Source organism: Urocampus carinirostris, chromosome 6 (assembly GCF_059441175.1).
Source record: "Urocampus carinirostris isolate Australia breed hairy pipefish chromosome 6, RoL_Ucar_1.0, whole genome shotgun sequence".
Taxonomy (NCBI): Eukaryota; Metazoa; Chordata; class Actinopteri; order Syngnathiformes; family Syngnathidae; genus Urocampus; species Urocampus carinirostris.
Genome location: NC_142354.1, coordinates 23,627,832 through 23,648,418, shown reverse-complemented (window position 1 = coordinate 23,648,418; position 20,587 = coordinate 23,627,832). Strand labels below are relative to the sequence as shown.

The window sequence follows — 20,587 nt, the reverse complement described above, 5'->3', positions numbered from 1 at the left end:
GGAGTCTTAAGAGATGCACAGACCACAGATTATTCCAAACCACAGACTATTACACCTTCCCCTGATCTAAAACATACATGAGGGCAGGGAAAAACTCAAAAACCTCAACATGAGGAAAATGAAGAAACCTTGAGAAGGGACCACACATGAGGTTATCCCCCTCACATGATGACCAGGCACCAATGGATGTTGCAATAACAAACATTACACAGATATTGTCAACGTGAAATATGGGTCGTTCAGAGGCTATAGAATGGAAGTGTGTTTTAAGCCTAGATTTAGAATAAAATAGAATAGAATAGAATAGAATATACCTTTATTGTCATTGTTACAAAATAGGTTGTACATATTGTGAAAACGAAATTGGACGTGGCACTCCAGATTCACATTTTACAATGAGGATAAAAGAAAACAAAGAAGATTGCAGATGGAAACTGATATTATACTTACGAATAAAATCACCTAATGGAAGCTTGTAAATTAACCTGGTAATAAAATGGTAACAACTTACTAATTAGATGATATGTTGTTAATTTAGAAATGCATATCTAACTGGGTGCTGTTTTCGCTAATTAGTAACAAAAAGTAGCTCTCAGCTTGAAAAAGGTTGAAGATCCCCCTTCTATGCCCTGATAGTTTTGCTCATTTTATGTATTTGTTATTCGTTTCTTTAAATGTGTTCCTTGTTTTTAAGAGAAACAATACAGTACTTAGAATAAGTAAAAACATTTGATAAACAATACAAAGTTTTCTAATTTCAAATATTATTTTTCCGATTTTCTTGGAATAAATGAATCATTAAAATGAGCAAAAGTCTCTAACATGAAACATAATTATGGTTATTTTAAGAATGATTCTTTACTAAAATATGAGAAATTCCTCCTTGAAAATGTTAATGGAGCAAGGTTAAAACTGTATAATTAAGAAAAATACTAAATGATTAATCAAAATGTCTCTGTATTAGTGAAAAAGGATAAAATAGGTGAAAATAGAAAACAAAATGAAAAGAATTTGCTGTCAGTAAAGCATTGTTTTTTTTTTAACCGTATTTTCACGACCATAAGGCGCACTTAAAAGTCTCAGATTTTCTTCAAATTGTGTGGCGCTCCCTGGCGTAAAACAGCGCGACCAGCTCGATGGTCTTAGCGTGAGGCGTCCGTCGTCCCTGAGACTGGGTGGTCACAGGTTCGAGCCTTAGCCCAGTCAAGACTTATATCATTTTTGGGTGAAATCTGATTCTTTTCGTCAGATTCTTTACATTTTCAACTAAATGTGACATGTATGCGATCTCCAGTGACTTTTATGCTTTTCAACGGCTTATTTCCCAAAATCAGAAGAATGCACCTGACGTCAGACGCAATACATTGTTCGTGGAAGCACTCATGGATGCTAAAGCCGTAGCAATTTGAACGTTATTGTAATCATCTTGGTGCTTTTGTTTCATGAAACAGTGTCATTTTTTCATCTGGACCAGGACTACGGTGGTTCAGAAACTTCCAGCTTATTAGAATGAAAAGATTGGATTGTAGATGCTCTGGCTAGCGTTTCTGCCGGGACTGTTGTTTGTTCAAAAAGTGGTTCTGAAAGTAAATAAAGTGAACCCTTTAACAGAGATTTAGCTAGGCTATTCTGAAGAAACAGAGGACGAGGATACTGACGGTTATGTAATGGATTACGGGTTACAAATTGTAAGTACCAAACTGTTTTGCACCAGCTCTTTTTAACATTTTGATTCACCTGTGTGGTGTACTTTGTAATACAACACTTAAAAAACAACAATGAATTGTGCAGTGTGCCTTCTTTTGTGTTAAATACAGAAATGGAACTAGCTACAGAGAATACACCCTTTCACATGGTGCGCCCTATGGTTGTTAAAGATAAAACAAATAAAAACTGTGGTTTAAATTGTGCTCATTTGACGTAGATTTTTACCTATTTTAATATAGTTTATATTTTTGTTAAATAATAATAAGGAAAGCTTTGCTTATTTTAATCATATGTATTATGACCGTTTACTACTTTACATATCAGAATGAAATTCTTCTAAAAGACTTGAAAAGAAAGTTTAAAATAGAAAAGAATAAAATAATAACTGAATGATCAAAATATTTTGGGTTTTTTGGTTGTTGTCAAATTAAGATTAAAGTAGTTAAATAAGAAAACCAAATTAGCTGAATTTGCTCTCAATGTCCCATTGTTTTTTAGTAGTATATGAAAGGTAAAACATGCACCCTTTAAAACAAACAAACGTATCCCATAGGCAGAAGATTTTGCTGATTTTAGGTAGATTTTCTTATTATTTTGTTTTTTAGTTGAATATTAGGGAAACAGTTGCTAATATTAATCAATCTTACCATGACAGTTTACTCTTTTTTTTTTTTTACCAGAATAAAACAAAATAAAAATGGATGGACGGCTATACCGGAGCCATATCCCCCTAGTGGGAGGTGGCTAGATTCAAGAAGACATTCTTGCATTCTAGACTCTTTCTGGGTTGATTAATACAAAGGAGAGGATTCCCAGCCCTCTCGCTTAAGCCGACCGATGTCTCGCAACACCTGTCGTTGGGAGTCATCAGGTGACTAAACCCCCCAATTCCAACCCCTAATGCCAAACTCTATTCAGAGAGGCAACCGTCATCAATGTTGTAAGTCTTGGGTACTGTATGACTCAGCCGAGGATCGAGTCCTACCTAAGCGCCACAAAATGTTATTTAGATGAGGGGGCGGGTCGAACTGGCTGAGCTTTTCACCTATTGGTTAATCAGTGATGCCTTCAGTGGCTTTTGGCTAGTTGGGGAAAGAAAAGCATTACACATTACTTTTTGCTGTGACAAAATTCATGTCGAAATACATCACAAAATAAATGCCAAAATACCGAAATAAATAAAATGACAATATATTTTTCATAAATTTTGTTATTTATTTTGTCGTTTACTTTTTTATTTAGTTTGTCTTGTATTTTGTCACAAAAAATATTCAAAAGAAGGAGTGGTTCAAACTGACTGAGCTTTTCGCGTATTAGTTGACGAAACAAGTGGTCTCTTCTCGGACCCGATAACAATCCACGGAGCTCCCGTGGTGCTAAGCATTTTCTTGCTTTATTCTGACTTTCCTCAGAGTCAGATTTGATTGATTAGTTTGTTTTCAATGTAAGGAGTCACTAAAATACAAGCACAATCACAGTGCTTTGCACTTTGCTTTAGGTGGACACATTGACTTGTGCGCCCGTCCGGCTATTGGGCTGGTGTATACTGTCAGTCTATCACAGTCTCTTACACAGACAGTCACGCCGACACACAGCCCTTGGAGACCTTCCCCTGCAATAGCATTTGCTGTGAGTTGTCTGCTACAGAACACAATGCGCGATGAAAATCCGCAAAGTATCGAAACTTCGTAAAACTAAATAGGGAATCAACGAGAGATTACTGTAGTTGTATGTGTCCGAGTGAGAAAGAAGCCAGGTGATTCATTCCATCTCCTCTGGTCTTTCTTTCTCTAAGATTTGATTAAAAGCAATCAGTCAGGCCGAATCACACTGACCTCCGTGGAGAGTGCTTGCTGGGACTGTGCCTTAAAGCGTCCCTCTGTCTCTTTTCCCCATTTGCCCATCCTGAAAAGACCAGGCGCTGTTTTTCTGCTGCTCTGTCATGGCAACAACTCGCCTCCAAGCACTTCGCCCCCAAAAAAGAAGGACCGGTCACACAATGGCAGGCCAGCGTGAACATAAACATTGTTATTTTGCACAATCCAAAGGCCTTAATCAATGTGATGCATGCGGGCCTGAGAGCTGGCACTCTTTACCAGTGAAGTGAGTTGGAGTGCTTTAGAAACTAGTCGGATGAGAAGAACAAAAGGAAAGGCTACATGTATTGACTCATTTTTCTGCTTAGCGGGGCAGGATTGAGTAAGGATTTCTTTGCAATTAATAATAGAGGAATCCCTCATTTTTCTTGGGGGTTGCGATTCAAAAACGTCTCGCGACAGTCAAAACCAAGTTAAAACATTTATTTATTTATTACTTAGAAACAAAACAAATGTACAGGCTCGAGTACTTGTTCAACAAATAAAAGTACTGTACTCTATAAACTTCGCGAAGTAACGAAATTGCGTTACAAGTTAAAAATTACAAATACATCTCTCTGAGTTAAAAACTTTATACTAACTCATTATGCTAACAACTCAGCGCTACCGGTTCTCTACCAACATCTGCCAGATCAATCACAACTTTACAACTGCCGCGGGTTTTGTCTAGTTGTTATTATTGTTATTATTATTGCTACAGTTGTTGAATTGAATTGACTTAACGTTATGGAACATTGTGTGCAACGAGATTATACATTCTCTTTGTCATTATTTTCATTTTAATTTTGAAGCAGGTCCCCCAAATTATTGAGTTGGTCCATCCATCCATCTTTCCATCTATCCATTATCTGCTCTGCTTATCCTCAGTAGGGTCCCAGGGGTGTTGGAGCCCATCCCAGCTATCCTCGGGCACTGGGCAGGGGACACCCTGAACTGGTTGCCAGCCAGTCGCAGGGCACACAGGGACATACAACTCACTCGCTCATTCAAACTTAGGGACAATTTGGACCAGCCAATTGACCTGATATGCATGTCTTTGGAAAGTTAGATCGCAAGCATGGGGAGAACATGCAAACTCCACACAGGAAGGTTTGATCCCTTGATGTCAGAATTGTGCCGCACACGCCCTAAACACTGCGCTGCTGCTCTGCTCTGAGTTGGTCCATTTTTGACCAAACTGTTTTAAAAATGTAAACAACCATAAACTTCCAAATGAATAGTATTCGGAACTAAAGAAAAACAATTTTTGGAATAACCCAAATTACCTGACAGCACAGCAAAAAAATGTTCATTTTAAAGACAATTATTTTACTAAATGTTTGCTCACTGGACTTTTTCAGTATGGTGAAAAGCAACAAATAAATAATGCTTATTAGAGGAAACACAAGGTTTATAGTTTATCTATGCTTGACATTTTGGAGGCTTCGTCTTACCTATTCCGCTGCCACTCTGCAAACAAAGCGGGACAACATTTCTTCTTCTAGGAAAATTGTTTCCTAGCCAAGAAAAACACGGCACCACAGTGAAATAATAATACACAATCTATAGATAAAACTACGGACGGTCCATATTTATAAACAGCCCACATTCCACATACATGCCACTGGGAGAGTACAAGTGTAGACACACGAATGTGGCTCAGGCATTTAAATTTAATGCGTTCACAAGGTGGACGCACATTCATGTGCTGTAGACATCATGTTAATAGCATCAGCCAAGTAGGTGCATTCGTCCTAACATGATTGCTGTCTTTAGATTTGAACATTAATCCAAGTCAGTCGATCAAACGTGAGCTTTCAGCCTCTTATCTTTATTCTCCACTGACCTGAATGACTTTGTTGCTACAAACCAGAGCGAAAAGTATGGGTTCATCGCTTTGCTCAATGTACGCATTTATACAGTTTATACATATCGTTTTTTGTATCTGTTATGTAGTTATTGAGTCTGCTTCTCAATCCAGCTATGTGTTTGATATATTTTTTTGTAAACCGGTTGAAGGCGAGTCTGGTAGTGAGCCGGCTTGATAATAAGTTAGTTGGTACTACTCAATCAGATGATTGCTAGTAGGCAATCAATTTCTCAATTTCTCTGTTATTGGGTTAACTAGACAGTAAATTGGTAAATCGATGTGTGAATCTCGGAATAAGGAATTTTTTGGCCTGTTGGTTTGTTTGCTATGTTACTTCGAGGTACTTGTTTTTTAGTGAGCCAATCAGTCCATTTATCTATTTCAGTCAGTAAGTTGTCTTGTTTAATACGTCAAAGTCAAAAGATTAGTGAGTCAGCTACCTGACCGGGTAACCAGGAAACAATTGTTCCAGCCAACTATGCAGTTAGCGAGACAATTGGGTTGTTAGTTAGTAAAACTGATCAGATAGTGAGTTCAAATAATTCATTTTAAATTTGTTGATTAGAGAAAAAAAACAGACCTGCTTGATTTTTTTTAGCTAGATGGTTTGTCAGTTGGGTAAGTTGGGTTGGTTCGTGAAGTCAGCTACTTAGTTATAATAAACTGAATCCATTATTTAATTAGGTCCTTTGTGCATTCAATTTTAGAGTTGGTCATCTGTTAGTCACTCTGCACTAACTGTTTTACCAATAAACTTTTAAGCTGTGAATTGTTTGTTTACCCAGCTTGTAGTCAGTGATTTGGTCTTTCAATTGGTTCATTACACAAGCTTTTGTTCTGTAAGACAAGACTTAAGGTAGGTTTGTAAAAGGGTTTATGGGTAAGGTGAGTAAACGATTGCCTTGTTTGTGTGGTCAGTCAATTTAGAAGTTAGTTTAGTCCTGTTTGTATCAGAAACGTATCAGAAACTCTTTAGTTTGTAGCTCAATCATTAGCTAAGTTATTGAAACAGTGACCTGTTGGTTTCTTCATTCAGTTTGTCATTCATTTAGCTGTTTATTAAACACGGCTGTTATTTTATTAGGTGTTTAGTACTTTGTTGAACAGTTGCAGCTTTGTAAAACCTGACTGCAGCGCCCAAACGGTGCATTAAATCCTTGAAAATGCATGAATTTTACTGTTTTGATGTTTCTAAGGATGAAATCGGCTTTAATTTTGGAGGAAGTTCTTGCAAATGCTTCGCTTTGCCATTGCATTTTTTCCCTCTGATGAATAACTGCAGTTGGAATTAGTTTGTATTGTGTAGTTTTATGAGGTGTCATCGCACCCTACAGGTCGTTTTCAATAGGACAGGTGCATGCTATACCTAAACAGGGCACTATGAAAAGTGTTTTAGGGCGAGAATTATGTATCAATTATGGACATTTATTTCAGGCCACGCAAAAAATAGGGGTAGCTATTGCCAGTGGTAATTTGTAATAGAAAGAACTTCCTGCAACTGAAAATATAAGCTAAAAATTATTATTTTTACCCGATATGGGGAGAGATTTGTCTAAAAAATATTTGCACATTTTTATTGTTCGGATACACAAACATATTCGTGATTTACTCAAGATCTAAAATTCATATGTCTTTATAGATGTAATTCGCAGACATTTTTGTGCATATGCAAAATACACAATTCACATGGAATTTATTATTTTCAGGGTCCTGAAGAAATTGAAAAATGTACTTTGAAATTCCTTCAAAAGTGCTTACATCTGGCCATTAAAGGTGTTTGAACCCTGTGACTGGACCTGAAGTCCTACTAGTAATCCTAACACTGATATAACAGTCAAACACCTATTTCCGTGTGTTGACAGGAAAGGAGGCTATCGGCGTTCCCATACATCGAGATTTGCAACTTGCTCGTCACCAGTTACATGGTGCCGCTGTCCCGCCAGACGGATTTCTTTGTTCCCGAGATGAGGGACGAAACCAAATCGGACGTGAAAGAAGAAGACTCCGACGAAGACCGAGGAACTGACATTACAGGTGATCTTTCACACAACAGGCAAAAAGTCAAGCGTCCAATTCCTGTCATGCTGTATTTATTGAGAGCTCACACATTTCATTGCCGGCCATGGAGTTTTCACGGGGACATGAAAAACACGCTCAACACCCCGTCGGCCAGGAAACGGAGATGAACGAGGGTTTGTAATCGAGTACGTGTGACGGAGCGAAACAAAATTTGTGACGATCACACGTCCACGCGTGGATTGGCTGTCAACAAGCGCAAATGAGGAACGGAAAGAAAAGCTGACGGCCTGAGCTGCTTTAGGAAATGACTCGTCCTTTTGTACGAATACACATAAGGAAAAGTTTACATCAGGCATGTCAAACTCAGTTTAGCTCAGGGGCTAGATCCCAAATTTGTTTTCAGGCGGGCCAGATCAGTAAAAAAAATGTCCACGCCAAACTTTTAGCTTTGTACTATCCTTCATCATTCAGCCTACTTTAGAATCCTACCTTACAAATTACAATGCCTAGTTAAAGTATTGCCACCGAGAATTTTTCTCATATTGCCGCATTGCGCTGTTCAGAAACAGAAAATATATTCTAAGAATTAACAACATGAAGGACACAATCGTAAAATGGAACCAAATTATTTCAATATTTTATATTATATTTACAAAAATAAAAACTGAAAACAAGGTGTTTTCTTAAGTATCGGACTTGTCTGGCTTGCCCAGTTCTCCTTGCTCAGCAAACTGACTCCACACGTTTCCTCATGACTTCTTAATGATCCAATGTGGACTTAAATGATTAACAATGACAAACAGAGTGCACATTTGTGTCATTAAGTCTCAGTTTGAATACACCTGCACAGTGATGGGCTCAGAGGAGAGCAGGCATCATTATGAAGACCAAAGAACACGCCAGATAGGTCCGGGATAAAGTTTCTGAAAAGTTCAAAGCAGGAATGGGATACAAGAAGACTTAGCAACATTTACACATCTCCTGGAGATCTGCGCGAGCAATGATCTAAAAATGGAGAGCATAAAACCACTGTAAACCTTCCAATACCTGGTCGTCCCTCTAAACTTTCATTTCAAACAAGGAAAAAGACTATCAGAGAAGAAACTAAGAGGCCCATGTTCACATTGGATGACTTGCAGACATACACAGATTAGGTCCTATCCTGTATAAATTTGCCTTTATGGAAGACTGGCCAGAAGGAAGCACTTTCTGAAAGAGTATAATAACAAGGCCCGTTTGCAAGAAGCGACCCGGGAGACACATGTGGAACAAGGTGTTCTGATCAGATGTGTAGTTTTTGGGCTGAAGGCAAAGTGTTATGTTTGGCGTAAGAGTAACACTGATCCCTGAAAACACCTTTTTCACTGTTAAACATGGTAGTGGCAGCATCATGCTCCGGGGTTGCTTTTCTTCATCCTGAAATGGGAATGTGGATGGAGCTTTAAACAGGGCGATTAGCCCATTCTTCTGCAAGACACTGTATATTTAAATGAAATATATATTTCATGGATTCCATTTATAGATCCTTTTTACCAGAGGTAAAGAAAGTGTTTCTTTTGATCAGTTCTCCATAACACTGTTGGATTCCTTAGCAAGAGCCAGCACAATCAGCGCAGCGAAGCTTTTGTCTGACAAGACATTTGTGGAAATCCCGCTCGGGCACCTGGGAGATAACTTGCCTCCTCTTCTTCCTCTTCCTCCTCCTCCTTCTCCTTGCACTTAACCACAAGTGAGCGAGCAAAATTAAGCGCTATGAAAGGGTTGCTCATCTGTGAAAGAAGCCTCCTTTTAAAAGGCTTCCATTTTGTTCATATTTGGGACGAATAAGCCCTATATGTGATTGAGCTAGATTTTGTTGTTGTGTTTTCTCAAAGTGAAGGGTGTATTCAGGATTACTATTAGACTCTAGCATCGGCTGTAATTATATGTTGTTTAATCATTTCAAAAAGCTGAAAATTAAAAACGTATTTCAGATTTTTTTTTATTCCCTTTGTTTCAAAATCAAAACAGGACAATTTACTCACTGGGAGCCATGGATTAATACATCAAATAAATAATTTGCCTGATCTGCTTGTGAAGGAGCTTATAGCCCTGTTAGATACTACAAATCTTCCGTAGTTTACTACACCAGTTATAGAAATTTACAAAGTACGAATTTTCTATGAAAACTACATTAAACCAAGCCATTCTCATTTTTCTATTGACAATTTTGATTGTTCCTTGGCTATTAATGCTGCCTTAATGCCATCTGCTTGACACCTATAGTAAAAGAAGGTTATATTTGAGGTTTATATTTGTCTAAAAAAAACCATTCCACTTTAAAAAAGGTTCTCTTACTGTATATGCTACTACAAAAACCTTTCAAATCTAAGAAATTCGCCGTTTATAACAATGATTTTAAATGTTTGGGAACTCAGGGTTTAGCATAAATCTTTATCTGCTAACCTAAATGTAATGTAAGACATTTACTGGCTAACGGGAATAATCATGGATTGTTAATAATTGTTTAGGTTGATCAATACCACGTTTTGTTATTACATATTGAGAACAAAAGAACCAATACCCAAATCTTCCATGTACCAATGCTGTTAGTACATACGATTCCCTCTCCGCTGCAATAATTGAGAAATGTCTTTCAAGAAATACCTTTGAATATGAAAACAATGTTTTTACTTAAAGGGACACTGTGCAATATTTAACCACTAGATGTAGCTGTTTTGTGTAGTGCAACCAAAAACAACGCACACAGAACACTACAAACTACGGAGACTCGAGGTGACCAAAATGCACTGTTTTTCCTTTAATTTTCTGCCGAGCTTTTCGCATGGTTTTTGTTTTTTGGGGGTACCCGTAGTAACAAGATGGCGGACAATCATTTCAGCTCTCGCCAGGTGAGCCTCATGTTATGTTAAATAACTAAACATTTCTCACCCACGAGTATTTTTAAAAAGGCACCTTTATACAAAGTAACAAGTCCCCTTAAAATGAAAGGCATGTTCAGTACTCTACAGTAGAGGTAGAATCATAAAATATTCAGGCCTAGAATGTCAATCATTATGTTCGGGTCTGTCCGGGCTAGCTTTCTTTCTCGCTGACTTTTTTATTTTTATTATCCACCCTTCATTGTTCTTTGTCTCTCTGTTTTTCTTCCTTAAGCGTTGCGCATCTTAAGGACATACTGCGACTGTGGTTTATGGCCCACTTTTCAACCCGTTGAAATGACGGACGGCCTTAAGACTGTCCCATCTTCTTGGAAAAAATATCCATCAATTATGGACAATTGCCCATTAATATTGCCTTTGCAGACACAGAAATTTAAAAGATGTATTTTTTTATACAGTCTTGTTTAACTTTTTTAACAATTTTGTCATAAAGGCTTTTAATTTTTTATTCAAAATCCCCTTTCCTCCTCTGAGTCCTCACAAATAAAATACTAAATTTTGGGCTTGCTTGGAGCTGGGTCCAACACATCAAGTTAATTACAACAAGCCCATTTTGTGTTTTTGTTTTTGGCTCCACATTATGCATACAGTTTTAAAAAGTACCCAATGCGGCGGCCATTTTGCATTTAGTATAATGGGAAAATATGAGTATTAGTGCAATGATGTAGGGCGGCATGGCAGATGGGTGGTTAGCACTCAGCCCCATGGTGCGGTGGGTTAGGGTTCAAGTCCAGCTACCGCAGCCTCTGGTGTGGAGTTTGCATGTTCTCCCCATGTACTTTGTTTACCTCTCACTTTCCCCAAAACATGCATGTCAGGTTAATGGCAGGTTCAAATTGTCTCTAGGTGTGAATGAGTGAGTGAGTTGTCTGTCTCTGTGTGCCCTGTGATTGGGGGGCAACCAGTTAAGAGTGTCAACTGCCCACTGCCTGAAGATGGCTGGGATTGGCTCCAGCACCCCCGCGACCCTACTGAGGATAAGGGGTGCAGATAATGGATGGATGATTCCCAGTTGGAACAATGTAAAAAAAGTTCAGCACAATGATGTCAAAGTATTTTTTCAAACAAAATCCATTATCTCTTTTTACATTATTTTAATCTCAATGGGTCCAATTTAGCAAGGGAGCAACGCACATTCCCATCGACAAGATTTCGAGGGGTCCGACTGGGTGTGCCATTTTATGAGCGCTTGAGGGTCACCCCGAGTCCTGCGAGAGGATGTCCGGCCAATTATCACCGAGCAACGATGTTATTTCCCATAAATGTCCTCCTCGTAATGTGGCGGCGAGTCTCACGGGGGACGCTTATCCGAATTGGTTCAAATTCCCATTCTCACCTCCGAGAAAAGCATCCCTTGACTCTTGTCGGGACTTGCTACCTAATCAACGGAAAATTTCTCAAATTTCTTAAATTAAAGGGACAGACTCCTCATATAGATTGCTCCATGTGATAATTACATTGCGGTCGGAACATGATTTATAATCGCCACTCTCATCTGAAGTGTTAAAGCGGTTAAAGTTGAGTAGATAGATTTGTTAATAATAGTTGCGTCATACAAAAAAGGGAGACTTTGCACAAGTGTCTTTATGGAGGTGTAAAGAGGCTTTAGGTCCTTTTGACTATAGATATGAAATCTAACTGTGAAGTTCACCTATTCAGTTAAACATGTTCATTAAAAAATATTAAATTAATCATTTAAATTAGTGTTTGTGTCCTAATTTTGTCACTTTCTATTTTTTTTCGAGTTAAATAAATAATAGTGAATTCAATTGTTGTTTTAAAACGCGTAGTTGATAAACACTACAAAAGATGAAATCTTAGTGAAGGAAAAAAAAATGAGGAAAAACAGGCCTCAGTAGTCTTTCTATATTCTAACCATACATCCCTTTACTCATCCAGTGGAATAAAGTATGACTACGTTGTCAGAAGCATTGTCCCTAATGCCAAAATGTAAAAATACTTGTTTTGTTTGTTTTATTTGATAAAAAAACTATTAGAATTGGTTTTGCACAGGTCATCAATAAGCCTCTATGAATGATTTCAGTATGAAACCTCACCATTTAATGGCAGGAATGGCTTTGACCATATCTTTATCCACACATCGAGGAAGCCCCACTACTTAGTTTTGCTTCCTGTATACAGCGATGGAGAGTGTGTGGGCGCGAGTGTGGTGGGAAAACTGAAAATATGGATAAGGGCAGACAGACGCTTCAACAGAGCATTTTTTTCTAAAAATAATAAAGGAGTCCCTTCGCCATCATCAGGGCAGGGAGGGATGACATTTCGTGCAGATCCGCAGGAATGTGATCGCCAAAGCGACCGAAATAGTGTGATCACGTTACCCGAAACATGTTCTTGCAAAGTTCATGCATAAGTTCAGTGTTCTTGCAGTAAAATGTTATTTTGCGATCAAAGTGGCCTTGTGTTTATGGAAAGCATTGTTTAGATATTGAAGGTATCACAAATCCAAAAAGCCGTTTTCCTAGCAACAGGTATTTTCAAGAAACTTTGCATTGTTCAACTGTTGTTTCCTAATAAATGCTAAATGCCCGAAACATACCTTTTTGTTCCGAATGAAAGATGAAGGTTTAACCTTTCTCTAGTTTTATTTCTGTAGTCCTTCAAAAATAAGGCTGGCATCGGCTCTCCCTATTTGAGAAAAACATCTTGCATTGAATGTATTAATAGTCCATTTAGAAAATAAAACTGTGTGTTTTTTTTTATTGTACAGACGCTGCCCTACTTACAAATGAGTAAGTAGGGCAGCGATCGTAAGTTGAATTTGTTCGTAAGTTGCTTCAGTGCTATATTTTGTATGTTTAAGGTTTATATAAGTATGTTAAAGCTTAAGTAACCTGTATTGTTTTGTACGAAAAAATAAAAACGATATAAAATAATATGTTCTATAAAGATAACTAAAGTTAAGTGTAACTTACCTTTGGAACATAAGCTTCAAGAGGTCCTCCTCCGTGGTCAAAAGTGGCTGAAAAAAAGCGATCTAACCATTTTCTCAACCGCATCAAGCTTTCCTATTCCACTTTCATTTCAAATGAATCGGCTCGCCTCTTCTTTACAATTTACACTAACCATATTGAATGGATGCACGAGATATGAAACAATAAAAATGTTAAAGTTCTTAGCGTGCTAGCGATACAGTACACGTTGTTATCATTACACACGAACCAGGAAGAGGAAGCCGGATATCTTCTTCGGGGTGGATGCTGGATGACCTTTCACAGCGCCACATGCCGGTAGCGGTGGAAAGAAGCACTACAGCACTATGCTGTACTTGGGAGAAGGTGCACAATACAAAATCTAACTTACAATAATGTCCGGATATTTTTCGACATCCCGAAAAAAATGTCTGTATCTACCATTTTTCATAAGTCGAATGGTCGTAAGTAGGGGAGCGTCTGTATACGTAAAAGTCTGTTTTCAAATGTAAACACTGACGATCTTAGCCTATTCTACGAAAACTCCTGTAACCCTGATATCATTCAGAGTCACGGATCAGGAGCGGTCGGAGCTTACGAGCTGATCGCGTGACGGTGCAAATGTCCGTCAGGGATGCGAGTGCAGCGACTCGTAAGACCACCGCATGCCGTGTTGTCATAGAGATGCAAGCCAGCCAAGTCCAATGCTTAAGAAGCAATATGTTCCAGAGGAATATGGCCGCCGTCATTTGACCATGTCGTATCTTCCAACTGCTCCCTTGTGGCCAAGGGACCTATACCAGGCGTGTCAAATGGATTTTGGCTCTGGGGCAAACTTGCGGGTTGTATTGGCTTGAAAAAATCTGCACGACGGGAGGAAAAATGGATGATTTTTTGTATATGCCAATAGAGGGTCGTAAATCCGATACCTCAGCAATACATGAGGGAAAAAGTTGAGATAAGCCAATCCATTTTTTCTCATTTATGTTGACAAGTTTTCATTCATTGTCTATTTGTCTATAAAGAGAGCATTTCATCCAATTGGTTTCGAAATGCACAAAATATACAAACAACTATTTATTTAGAAATTATCGAACTTGAATTTATAGTAATTGTAAAGGGTCCGTGCGTAGTGGAGAAAGCTGTCCAGAGCTCGTTCTCAGTGGTGCCCTGACGACCCAAGGTGGATAGGAGATCTGTAAACCGTGACTAGCAAACTAATACCTCAATTTTAAGCACTAAATTTGAACATTTGCTTTATAAAAAACTCAATGCCATAGGGCTAGTGTTTTATTGTTTGAAATGTGATACCTTGATTAATAAAATTGATTAAAAAAGCATACATATAAAAAAGTAGCCAGCTATTTAAATGTTGGACATGAAAGCAATAAATAGTTTTTATACGGGTACACGGTGTGACTCCGGGGTGACCCTCAAGGTACACGGGCTAAGAAATCCAAGTGAGTGCAATCGTATCGCCTTAAACCAGTGTTTCTCAACTGGTAGGTCGGGAACCAAAAGTGGGCCGCGGACCTTTAGCATGGCAAAATAATGCTAAGAAGAAGAAAAAGGAGGGTCGATTAAACTCCTTAACAGTACAGGGTGATAATGCCATGCTCGATCTCTTCTCCCAGTTCAGTCAGTCGGCGCAATTAAGAGATAACGCATCTCATTTTATTGTGATGTTGTGGGTTTTACTTCCCTTTTCTGCCTATAATAATGGGCACCAAGAAGGTAATGATAAGGGGAAGGAAAAGTGGAAAACTGTGACGACAAGCAAGTCAAAGAAGGAAATGATTGCAAATAAGAAAATAATGCACAAGTGTCTGCCGTTGAACCATTACTGGAAAGTACAGAAAAAGTTTTTAAAATGTTATATGTTTAGCTTTTAATCAGTACATTAATCTTTATTAACTACATAATTGAATAATTATCGATGTTTGGGTACACACTCAGGTAATATTTTGAATTTCTTTTTGTATATGGCTATTTTAAAGCAGTTTTAGGTGGTCGTTCATATGCGATGTTGGCTTATAGACAGTACTTGAAGTCGTTTTGTTTTTTGAAAATAAGGTGAAAGTATTCTACTATCTCTGCTTTAAACTGCACAATCAGTTCATTGGATACGTCTGAGAAGGGATTTTTTTTGTGGATTTGGGTCGCAGCTTGACATAAAGATTGAATGGTGGGCCCTGAAGTCAGACCAATTGTGAACCAGAAGAATGGCGTCGCAGTGGTTAGCGTGTTTGCGGCACAGTTCTGAGGTCATAAGATCGAACCTCCTGTGTGGAGTTTGCATGTTCTCCCAGTGCTTGCATGGGTTTCCTCCGGGCACTCCGGTTTCCTCCCACATTCCAAAAACAAAACATGCTCGATCGGTTAATTGGCCGGTCCATATTGTCCCTAGGGGTGAATGAGCAAGCGAGTGGTCTGTCCCTGTGTGCCCTGCGACTGGCAGGCAACCAGTTCAGGGTGTCCCCTGCCCACTGCCTGAAGATAGCTGGGATGGGCTCTAGCACCCCCGCGACCCTACTGAGGATAAGCGGTTCAGATAATGGATGGATGGAAGAATGAAAACAAGGCAGGAGGGGGGTGTTGTGACAAATGCTCTCTGTTTGATAAATGGTAGTAAGCATATACAGCTACAGTGGGTGGTTTCGAGTGGTGGCTTCAGTGACATCCAGTGGACATAATTAAAACTGCAGGGATTCTTTTTTCTTATGCTTCTCATTTTCGTTCCCTAGTTTGGGGACCCCCGTTCTAATATATCTCATTTCTCTTGTCAGGCGCCGATTCACACAGCGACGCCAGCTCAGGAAGCGGCGGCATCCCGTGGGACAGCCGCGAAACGTCTCTAGCCGCGTCCACGGCCGCCTCGCTGGCCTCGTCCCTGCCCCTGCGGGAAGCGGTCGAGGTTCAGGACGATATACGACCCAGAGACCGCAGCGAGCGGGGATCGGACGGATCGCTGGACAGCGGATCGTCTTTCGAGGAACTCGACATGGATCAGGAGGAACGGGCGGCGAAGGAGGATGGGGATGGGGGAGGGGATCGGGATCTCCCCGGAGGCGGAGATAGAAAATCCGGTGAACTTTTGCAGGAGGAGGAGGAGAAAAAGGAGCCTTTGGGGGACGGCAGCGAAGAGTGAGATGTCAGCCACGCGACAGCGGCACGCGAGAGGCCGTCCCGGGCATTGTTAGCCTTGTTGCCGATCATCGGGCTCCGGATGACAACCCGAATTGATATCTTTTATGACATTTTTAATCCTATTAAAACAATCAAGAGGAGCTTTGATCATCAGTATTTGCTAACCGTGTTTTCTTTGCCAATGTCCATTTACATACCTGTCAACTTCCCTGTAATAATAGTTGCAATCCCCTTTGCTAAGTCATAATAAACCTTCCAAACACAACGCGGCACCTATTCACTCACACCAAGACTCTTTATGTAAAACACTGCGACAGTATTAGCAATCTATGATGAAGTTGTCGTCCGCTACCCGTGACCGAGAAGATCCATATTAGAGCGGAAACGGGCAAGACGTGAGCAGTCTTTTTTCATTTTGTTTTTCTCGTTTGACAATTGCTATACAGTTCACACAATTTGAATAAAATATGGGGAAAACATACAAGTTGACAGGTATGCATTTAGTAGCATTGCATTTGGAGATAATTTAGCCTAAGTATCATTTATCTTATTTTAAAGTAACTTATCTTGTTTCAGAATAAAAAAGATAATTCACTATCTATTTGGTGTTAGTATTTATTCTTTGCATCATACACCGCAAAACTAAACTTCTACCGATTGCAGCCTGGTCATCCTGGAAAGGGGGACTACCTCATGTGCGGTCCCTTCTCAAGGTTTCTTCATTTTCGTCATGTTGAGGTTTTTGAGTTTTCCCTTGCCCTCATGTAGGTTTTAGATGAGGGGATGGTGTTGTAATAGTCTGTGGTTTGCAATAATATGTGGTCTGTGCAGCCCTTCGAGACTCTTTGTGATTAAGGGCGTCACAAATAAACATGACGACTTGATTTGACAGTGGCAGAAAATGTTGTTCATTTTCAGTATTGTATTTATTTCTGGTTAACAGGCACTCATGTAATACGCGCACCACTAAATTTTGGTTAAAAATCGGTATCAAATTGTGTTTTACTTTTTCTCAGCTCAGACTAAGTTTGTGAATGATAACCATTGACAAATACATGCAGGCATTATCAAAAATATGTATTGACAATGTAAACTATGTACACAATAGCAACATTAAATTTATAATGTATTTATTTAATGTCTTTTAAAGTCCGATTCATCATCAGATACACAGAAGCCATGCTTTTTTGCGTTTAGATATTTATGTCTTTCGAGACGACTTTCTGTTTCCTCCATGTTCTAACATTTGTCTCTGGGAGCATGAATACAAATAGTGTGATAATGAGATAAAATCTAATGCCCTTTTGTATGTCGTCCAAATCACTGGTGGAGTAGTGGTGAGGTGTTTGGTTTTCACTGCTGCGACCCAGGTTTGATTCTTGTTCCAACGAAAATTTTGGAGTTGTGCTCAGCGATCAATCATTGCGTAAATACGGTAATATACCACCATAAAACGCGCACCCAAGGGATGAGTTATTTTTTTAGGTGAAAAGATAAAAAATAATGAACGTTACCCACAACTAAATACTTTTCTTTCTTATTTTAGAATATATTTTTTCTTAATTCAAACCAGCAACGCTTTCTATTAAATGAGCATAACTGTCTTACAATGAAAAGTGTTTCTATTTTGCCGTTCTGTTCACCAAAAAGTGAACTGCAATGGTGCCCTGCGATCTATAATCTATAATCCCTGATTTCATTTTATGATCCTATATTGCGGCAAGCAGGGACTTGCAAAGTGCACTTTTGTTGGTCCTTGTAGCTCTATTTTTGGCCGTTTACTGTATTTCTCCTGAAAACGAACTGCACTCGTGAGGGCACAATCCATTATCCACAATCCCAATCCCAATTTTGTCCAGTTCACGCCATTGAAGCATGAAATGTGACCAGCCTAATATCAACTGTACTGTTTTGGCCTTTATCCATTATCCCCAGTCGACTATTGCTAAGAGCCAGCAGCCAAGAGCAAATTTTTGTCATGCGTGGCGGGACTTTTTGGGGTATTTTTTGCCTAAAATAAACGTCACCAGTGCAGCCATGATCCATTATCTCCTGTCAACAATTGCCGCGAGCCGGGGCTGACAGAGAGCATGTTTAAAATAGGGGAGGGCTGGGGGCTACTAGGCGGATTTTTGCATATCATTTGGAAGTATTTCTTCCCTGGTAACTGTGATAAACGGATAACACTAGGCTACATCACATGTTGGCTTGTACGTGTGAGTGTGCCTGTTCGTCTCTTCTAATAAAACAAACCCCCAAAAAACACAAAATGAAGTCAGGCATGTTACTCGGGAGGACTTATTGTCGTCTGTGAAAGACACAAGGCCACACATGGCAGAGTGAATTGCTTTTTCTTCTTTGTTTCGATAAGAAGCAACGTGGGCGGTGGAAGCAAGAAATGAGCCTCTCAAAACTTATTTGGCTTACTTACACTTTTTGTTTTTTTATTTTTTCTGGAAAGCAGTTTAACAGCTCGATGAAGAGGTTACTTTAGTCATTGCTATTTAACAATTGCTTTAACTTCTTTGTGCTTGTATAGTTCACTTGAGAAAGTACCATAAAAACGTTGCAACTTGTTACCGGTTGCCTCACTGTTCTTTCAAGGGGATGAATGTTAGCCATTAAAACGTTTTTTAAGTCCTGTTTTATTTTTATGTGCAGTCTATGACCAATGAGGTTTGGAAAAAACGACACCAAAAACGACACCAATACACACTTGCCTTACTGTATGTCCTTGTTGCATCTTTAACTACAATGAAGGAAATCAGAAATGTAGACACATCCCTATTCAAAGTTTTTTGGGGCATAAAATACACGGGGAGAACAGTCTGATAGGACCACGTCTGAATTTCTGTCTGTGGACTGGAGCCTGCATTCAAACATTGAAGATCCGAATTGTAAGCCAGGTAAGGTGACACCACCAAGAAGATCGTACTAACTTGGGAAATATATTGTGGTCTGACGAGACCAAGTGAACTTTCATCCTTTCAATGATTGGACCTTGGAATCAAACACAACGTTGTTGAGAAAACCAGTCAACCACTGTGTCAACACAACCACCCATGGACATAAGAAAATGTCTTACGGTCTGATGAGACCAAGGTTGTCGATCATGAGGTGGACCCTCGATTCAAGCCAGGGACGTCAGATGAGCAACAGTGACCTGCAAAAATATTTCAAAATGTAAAAAGATTTTTGAAGAATCAACAACATGTGAGACAAAATCAAACCAAATAATTTCAAAATGTCATATCTGTCACAAGCCAGAAATGGAGACAGGACCCAGTAGCGTCCGTTTACTTAGTTTTATTGATAAGAGGGAGAGAAGGGCTTGCTTCCACGATCCGAGGATCAACGGACACGGGTAGCAGGTGGCGGGAATGCGGAAGGAGCACTTCCGTTTCGTGCGAGGATAATCGTAGACTGAAGGGATACTGTTCACTAGCCAGGACGGGAGAGCAAGGGCGGTATCGAGTTCAGAAATGAGGTTGGCAACAGGTGTCAGGCAGGAAGCGGGGTAAAACAGGTCTGATGTCAGGATGGCAGAACAGGGCAGAATCGGGTCCAGAAGCGGGTCGGCAACAGGTAATCAGGCAGGAGAAAACAGAGCAGGAGATTGTCGGACAGAATGAGCTTGCCTAGCTAGGAGCAAAGGTTCGCAACAATCTGACGGCTTCCTCTTGAAAGCCAGGGGGTTGTAGTGCCAATTGGGCTTTCACAGGTGCCTTGAATCGGCCATCATGACAATATCATATTTACAACAAAAAAACTGAAAATTAGGTATTGAAAAAAATACAGGGGGGTAACCCTTGTTTTCTCAGCTCAAAAGACTGACTCCAGTAGTTTCCTGATAACTTCTTGATGATTCAATGTTGACGCAAATGACTTATAGTGATGAACAGAAGGCACCTGTGTGTCATTGATTATTTTTATTTCATTCTATTTTTTTTATTGAGCATTCAAATACAATGTTCAATCTGCATGAGACAGTTACAGTTCTCTTTTTAATTTTGCCACATAAGAACTATTCAAGGTTACAAAATATTGTAAAGAACAATGAAATGAAACCCGTACAAAAATACAGCACGTCGACAAACAATTATGACATATGGA

At 39.4% G+C, this 20,587-nt stretch overlaps 1 protein-coding gene across 3 annotated transcripts in view; it reads left to right on the top strand.

The window, feature by feature from the left end:
- The window catches only part of tex264a (testis expressed 264, ER-phagy receptor a), a 133,048-nt gene extending 115,973 nt beyond the window's left edge, over positions 1 to 17,075 (top strand). For all 3 annotated transcript variants that reach the window (XM_088338363.1, XM_088338366.1, XM_088338365.1), the window contains 2 exons: positions 7,296 to 7,467; positions 16,114 to 17,075. In XM_088338363.1, coding sequence (XP_088194489.1) covers positions 7,296 to 7,467; positions 16,114 to 16,475 — 534 coding nt within the window. In that variant the 3' untranslated portion in view covers positions 16,476 to 17,075. The remainder of the gene's footprint in view (positions 1 to 7,295; positions 7,468 to 16,113) is intronic.
- The last annotated feature ends 3,512 nt before the right edge of the window (positions 17,076 to 20,587 follow it).